The sequence below is a fragment of the Medicago truncatula genome, chromosome 3, assembly GCF_003473485.1.
Source record: "Medicago truncatula cultivar Jemalong A17 chromosome 3, MtrunA17r5.0-ANR, whole genome shotgun sequence".
NCBI classification, from domain to species: domain Eukaryota; kingdom Viridiplantae; phylum Streptophyta; class Magnoliopsida; order Fabales; family Fabaceae; genus Medicago; species Medicago truncatula.
The window spans coordinates 45,441,860-45,449,081 of record NC_053044.1 but is presented as its reverse complement, the minus strand read 5'-3'; the positions used below and the strand labels follow the sequence as shown (position 1 = coordinate 45,449,081).

The 7,222-nt window shown below is 32.2% G+C and overlaps 1 protein-coding gene across 1 annotated transcript; it reads left to right on the top strand.

Moving 5' to 3' along the window:
* Window positions 1–2,409: 2,409 nt before the first annotated feature.
* LOC11437923 (F-box protein SKIP23) lies at window positions 2,410–3,912 on the top strand. Its single transcript, XM_003602254.3, has 2 exons — window positions 2,410–3,636; window positions 3,835–3,912. Exons 1-2 carry the CDS (start codon window positions 2,410–2,412, stop codon window positions 3,910–3,912), a joined length of 1,305 nt encoding a protein of 434 aa, XP_003602302.3.
* The last annotated feature ends 3,310 nt before the right edge of the window (window positions 3,913–7,222 follow it).

Here is a 7,222-nt window from a genome sequence, read left to right as displayed (position 1 = left end):
ATCACCTAAGCTTTTGGATTGAGAAGGTGGTGGTGGTGGTAGTGACAACGGTGGTTAGAAGAATGTTTTAAGGGAATGAAATTAATTGAATTAAACATGGATGGAAGACAAGAAATGGGTTTAAAGAGGTGGGATGAAGAAGATTTTAGTTTTTATTTGGATTTGGATGAGAATTTTGGTTTGGTGAAGGAGATTTTGGGTGTGAAGGAGGGTTTACGTGAGGGAAGAATTTGAGTGTGCAGGTGAACTTGCGTTGAAGAACAGGGAGAAGAAAAGAAGGGGTATAACTGTCATTTCACGCGTGGGTTGGCCAACTAACAGCGCCACATCATCAAAATTTGTTGATCCGGCAGCGATTAATTGGATTAAGGGACGAAAATTTAAATGATTAAAGAATGCAAGAGTAATTTGCAAGAATTAGTGAATACAGGGACCAATTTTTAAATGACCCTTATTTATAAGGAGGAAATACATATTTAAACCTATAGATAATAAATATTTTCCATTTTCATATATTGTAATAAACTACATTTATTTTTTTCAATAATATCAACAATATAATAAGTATAATATAAATTCTTATCTTTATGAATGACACTGAGAAACCCAAAATCATGTATTTTATTTATATACCGTATAATAAATCACATTTGATATAGAGAAGAAAAGCTCCAAGTTCCATTTTATGTTGTCTCTGCTGAATTATGTCTTTGAAGTAATGCTCTAATTTGGAATACTTTGTCAGTGGTCTGGTTGCATTGTATCTTTACATTGGAAGATCTAATGCTACAATATTTGCTTTGTTATGAAGTTTGTCTCTTTATTACGCGAGTATTCTTACTTCTTAGATCTTGCTAACTGAAGTTATACAAGTTAGAACAGTTTTACATGGAAGAAAGAATTGGAAATTAAGGAGTAAAATTGGAATTTCATGTGTAACAGTGATTGCCACGTATCAAATTAGTGATGTGGCAGTGATTAAGTGAGGAGAGAGACGAAATTTTAAATGATTAAATTTTGCGAGGGCAAATTGCTAAAATTAACGAACAGAAACCATTTTTTAAATGACCCTATTTAAAAGGACTAAATACATATAAAAAAGCCTTAATTTAATTGACTTGTATAAATAGATCAGTTTACGTATTCAATTATATCCACGATAGAAATGTGGGAAGAATATGCCTTCAGAAGATTACTTTTAACTTAAAAAATCATTATTAAAATGGCTTTGAGTTCTTGGTTTATTTCACTTCTTTGGTCGATGTTTACAAAGTTGCTGACAGTAGATATACATGCATACGCACATTAAAAAACATGCAATAATTTACCAAAGCTATCTGTATCCAAATAATTGTTTTCTTATTACAACCCTTTTCAATTGAGCTATACCTTGACGGTTAATGTTTGTTCTTTTAAAAAACTTCTATTGCAGCACAAAATAAAGGTAATAAAGGAAGACACCAATTAATTGTAGAAGTAAATCTTACCGTGGCCGCAAAAGCTAGAAATAGCTGCTTCAGCTTGAAAATCACGTCAAAATTTGAAGAACCAAACATGTTACTTCAGTGCTATAATTGATTCTGCCAATGGAAACGCACGTCTAAGGCTTACAAACGGGATACCAAACAAGCAATAAATCTCTTACCCTTGTACACGGACTTGAAGCATTTTACCCATCCCACCGTCAGACACCATCTTTTCTAAGGATTCCGGCCAAAACCACACCAACGTAGCTTTTCTTTCATTGATCTACCTTCATTAATGTGGGATATATTGTTATATTTTTTGGTACAAAATGTGAGATATATTATTCTTTTATCTTCATTGATAATTCCGAGTTCATGACTTGAACAACCCCTAATCCCCAAATAACCTACATGCATTATATATCCTTTAATCATAAATGAATTTGTTTTGATTTCTCCCCCAAATAAGGTGTAGATTTTCCATAAAGCAAAATAATTATGAGAAAAATTGATTAGATGAGATTAAAATATAATTGTTCTTGTCTCGTGAGTATAACTCATTTGATAGGGATAATAGACATTGAATGATTTACATATAGGTCGGAATTCGAACCATGAATTCCCCACTTTTTCACTTTAAAAATATGAAATTCTAATCACTAGAAGACTTAAAAAAAAGTTTTTGTCTCCCATATCATGAGTAATCTGATTTTTTATTTTTTTTTGACAAGTGAGTAATCTGAAATGATAAAAGGTTGCATATTCATTTTATTTGATGGGTCTCGAGTTGTTTTTCATAATTTGGTGGTGTGTGAATTTATCTTCTATTTCATACGCTTACATATGAAAATCATGTATTCTCAATTAGTATAATATAAATTATTTTCTAGGGTTTGTTTTTTCTTTTCTTCTTGCTATAGAGAAGAAAAGAAAAGGTGAATCCATGGCCACAGTGGAGGCAGACTGGTGTCATCTCGATGTAAATCTTCTCAGTTTGATATCACAACGATTCGACAATGATCTTGATCTCATTCGTTTCCGATCAGTTTGTTCGACGTGGCGGTGCTCTTCCATCTCAAATCACCACCGTCCTAATTTAGTGCCCTTCAAGATAAAACATTTTGAGTTTCACTGTCCATCATCATCCTATTTCCTCTCAAAACACAGTCTCTTACTCATCAAACCACCACCACAACAACAAAATCTCCGTCCCTGGTTGATTAGAATTACCCAAAATTCATGTGGGGAAACACAACTCTTCCATCCACTCCGCCCATGTGAGTATCCTTGCCCTTATGATTTTCCTTACGTGCTTGACTTCAACAAATTCTCTCATGTCGTCCATTTGGGAACCTCCTTCATCATGGAAGAAGAACCAGAACCGACCGAGTCACAACTGTGCATGGAACTGCTCCAGGAGAGATTTGAATTCCATTACTTGAACTTACAAGATGAAGCTTTTAAACATGCAATAGAAAAAAAGGAAATGGAAAATAAGGCAATGGGAATAAAGGTTGTTGCTGTCACGTACCATGGGAAAAATCCTCTCGCTCTTGTCACATTGAACTGTGCCTGCCATCCGCTACTGTTCCATTGCCGCAAAGAGTGTTGGACGCCGATCCCTTGCGTGTCAACGTACTTTCTAGACATCTGCGTGTTTAAAGACCGGTTTTGTGCAGTTAATAAAATTGGCAGGACAGTTGCTTTTGGACCGGACTATAGTGTCGAGTTATTGGCTGAATATGTGGATGGAGGGGACATGAAATTCCTGGTAGAGAGTGAGGGTGATCAGTTGTTGCTAGTAGACATATATGACTCTCATTGTTTTGGTTTCCCCGGTGAAGATGGTTTAAAGCTTGATGTGTTCAGACTTGATGAGAAGGAGAAGAAATGGGTCAAGTTGGCGAGTTTAGGGGATAGAGTTTTGTTCTTGGGGAATGGATGTTCGTTTTCTGCTTCTGCTTCGGATTTGTCTGTTGTCAAAGGAAATTGTGTCATCTTTAGTGATGATGCATTCTACGATTTTGACCAGATGCTTTGTGGGATGTGTGTTTTTCACTTGGATCAATGTTGGGTTTCCCCTTTGTCTGATTATCCTGAGTACTCCACCTCGTTTTGGCCACCTCCGGAATGGATCGTCAAAAGCTGCATTCATGAAAAGATAAAAAGAGTATGTTTTCTTGCATTCTAGTGTGATTGTGATATGATATGCATTATCGTGCTTGGTTTCTGTTAGATTAGATAAACGTTTTGTCTGTCTTGTGTGTTATTATGAATTTGCTTTTATGAATTTTCCATGACATTTTTTTTTTTAGAATTTGGATCTTCTCATTTGGTTTTTAACCGAATACCTTGCTACTTTAAACAGGAAGAAGAGAAAGAAAGAGGACATGGAACAGACAAAACATCGGGTTTATTGGCAAAACTTGGCACCATGCAAATTTAATCTTTCATTACTTATGTCCTGACAATATGACAATGATTTCCATAAGTATTCTATTAGCTTGAAGACTTTAGGGTTTTGTGTCATTTCCTAGTAATGTTCATTTCCTAGTCCCTGAATTTAGACTCAGTTAGTCACATTAATCCTTGAAATTGACTAACAGAGTCTACGTTCAAGCACTGTTTTGCAATTTCTCTGCATTCAAGTACTTAAGTGACTACTCTTTTCTTATTCAGGAACTAAAGTGACTAATCCCAAAAAAATTATGTTTTTTTTTTATTTTACAAAATAAAGATTTATTATTATTATTATAATTATTACTATGTGTTAATTACAAAATAAAAAACTATATTTTTTTTTACGTAAAGATATATTATTATTATGTGTTAAAAAAAATTATTTTACTTTTTTTACATGATGTGTTAGCAATATTTTGTTTTGATTTTTTTATTTTTTTTAAGAATGATTGGAGGGAAAATTTGTATTTTGGTGAACAAGTTTAGAGGGAAGATTGCCACCAAAAATTTGATGTTGTTGAAATTTTTATGAAATAATAGAGTAACGCTCCAAAAATGTCCTAAAAAGTATCTAAGGGGACAATTCATGATTGTTACCAAAGAAATAACAGAGTGACGCTCCAAAAACGTCCCCATAAGTATCTAAGGGTACAATTCATGATTGTTACCAAAGAAATAACAGAGTGACGCTCCAAAAACGTCCCCAGAAGTATCTAAGGGGACAATTCATGATTGTTACCAAAAAAATAACAGAGTGACGCTCCAAAAACGTCCCCAGAAGTATCTAAGGGGACGATTTCCAAGGGTTGCAAATTTTTATCTAGAGAAGATCATAAAACGTCCCCTTAGGGACTTTTAGGGGACAATTTTTGCACATCCCCTAAAAAAGTGTTGCCAGAGACAACAAATGGTGTAGTGATGGTTTAATCTTTTACTATTATTTATGTCCTGGCAATATGACAGTGATATCCAACACTGTTCTATTTTCCAGAAGACTTGGTATTTTGTTTCAATTCCTACTGTTTATGTTTGATACATGATAAAGAGTTCTAATTAATTAGTAATTTCTAACTTATTGTTGAATATTCTCACTGTGTTATTTCTGTATTTATTTTCAATGAATCTTCAAATATTTTCTTCTCTTCTTGGTAATGAAAAACAAAGCCGAGTTTCCTATTTTTCTCCCATTGTATCATCATTTGAATGAAAGGATCCTGTGCATTGGTTTATTAAACCAACCTCTTAAAATTAAAAAGAGCTTATGAAAGTAAGGATTTGGCTGTACTTTTACTTAGTAATGGCAAAATTTTACTTAAAGGAGGAGCCAATGATAGAGAAAGTCATTTTGTACCAAACAAAAAACTTGATTATACAAGTATGCAAATTTTTAAGTTAAACACATACCTCACGAGGGCTCAATTTAATTAGATAAGCATAACTTATCGTGGTACTAAAAAGATATTTCCCCAACAGTGTAGTTTGTCCCAACATTTGAAAAATATTAATTTCAGAAACATTAATCTGGCCAAAATATATTGTTGATGTAATTATTAGGAATCTTAAATAGTCATATAATTAACCAATATGTGAGTCCTTGGAGCAACAATTTGCTTTTGAGATCAGTTGTTAAGCATATGAGACCATTGCTGAGTTGAAAAACTCAGCTCAGAGAGTCATTGTGCTTCTTGCAATATTTTGAGAAGATTGCTGATAAATGTGTTTTGGCACCTTATTTCTCTTCCACTGAACCTGCCAAGTTTACCATTTCTGAGAGTCTTTGATTCTAGCATCATCATCATCAAGTTCTTGTAGGTAGTAATTTTAGGACCAAAGCTATCAATTATAAATCAATTGCACCACCTACATGACTTGGATCCTCTTTAGCGCTCCATCTTTTTCTGCCTAATCTCGCTTATTGGATTAATCTAACCAATCAAATTTTGATCTCGAAACCCGTCAGATCAATCCTTCGTCTGAGATTTTGTTGGAGCCTTAGTAGGGCCGTAGAGGATCCAAACATCTGTCCATGTTATCTTCTATCTTAGTTACATGCAGAGAGAGAAGCACCTCATAGCAATCATTTTGTATTTGAATAAAGAAAAGCATCTCGTAGCAATCGCTATGTATTTGATTTGAATAGAGAGAATCATCTCAAAGCTATCGTTTTGTATTTGAATAGAGAGAATCATCTCACCTTTTACAATTATATAGATTCAAATAGTAGTCCGTTGTATGTTGATTTTTCATTGTTTTGTTGTTTATTGAATTTTTATTGTTTCGTTGTTTATTGATTTTCATAAAATTCATTCAGATGTTTATTATATTAAGATTCATGTTACAATATTGATTGGCAAATTTTATGGTACACTCAAATATTTGAGTGTACCGATACACCAAATTGTTAAATTATTAATCAAATGAGTTATTTTTTTTTTTTTTTGAAGAAATCTATCATTTACAGTTATAAAAATTAAATCTTATTTACCAAAAGTGTCGACAAAATAAAATTTATTTTTTTTGAATTTTTATTACTCATAATGAAGATTATTGATTATTTTTTATGAGTAATGTTAAAAATTTAATATGATTCTTATAAACAATGAAATTATGTTTTTCTTCTTATGAAATGATGTTTTCTAAAGGATAACCTTGACAAATAGGCTCTTTACTTCCTAAAATAATTATAAATCAATTTATAAAGCAAGGAGTACCGGTACACCCCAATTTGTGAGGTGTACCGTAGAAGTTCCTGAACTTCTACGGTACACTCACAAAGTGAGGTGTATCGGTACTCTTACTTTATAATTTTATAAATTGACGATAATTTTTTATGTAATAAATAGTTATTTGTCAATATTTATATTTTATAAAACAACATTTCATAAGAAAAAACATCATTTCATTGTTTATAAGAATCATAATAATTTTTTTACATATTATCGTAAAAAATAATCAATGTTCTCAATTATGAGTGATAAAAATTATAAAAAAATTAATTTTATTTCGTTGACACTTTTGATGAATAAGATTTAGTTATTATAGTTACAAATGATAAAAAATAATATTTTTCTTAAAAAAAAACAACTCATTTAACCATTAATTTAAAAAGCGAGTGTACCGATACACTCAAATATATTATATGTACCAATTTGCCTATAAATTATTATATTATTTATAATTTTCTTTGTTTTTACTTTGTTACGTGAAAGACCATTTAAAGTTGAACTTTCAGGTTTGTTTCTTTTCTAGTTCTCTTCTACTGTTTTACGATACAAAAGAGAAAAACGAAAAGCACC

What these genes read in the sequence shown, in the direction of transcription:
- LOC11437923 (XM_003602254.3), top strand. Translation starts at nt 2,410, where the DNA reads ATGGCCACAGTGGAGGCAGACTGGTGTCATCTCGATGTAAATCTTCTC. An exon ending in TTCATGAAAAGATAAAAAGA is followed by an intron (nt 3,637 to 3,834) that starts GTATGTTTTCTT and finishes TACTTTAAACAG; the next exon opens with GAAGAAGAGAAAGAAAGAGG.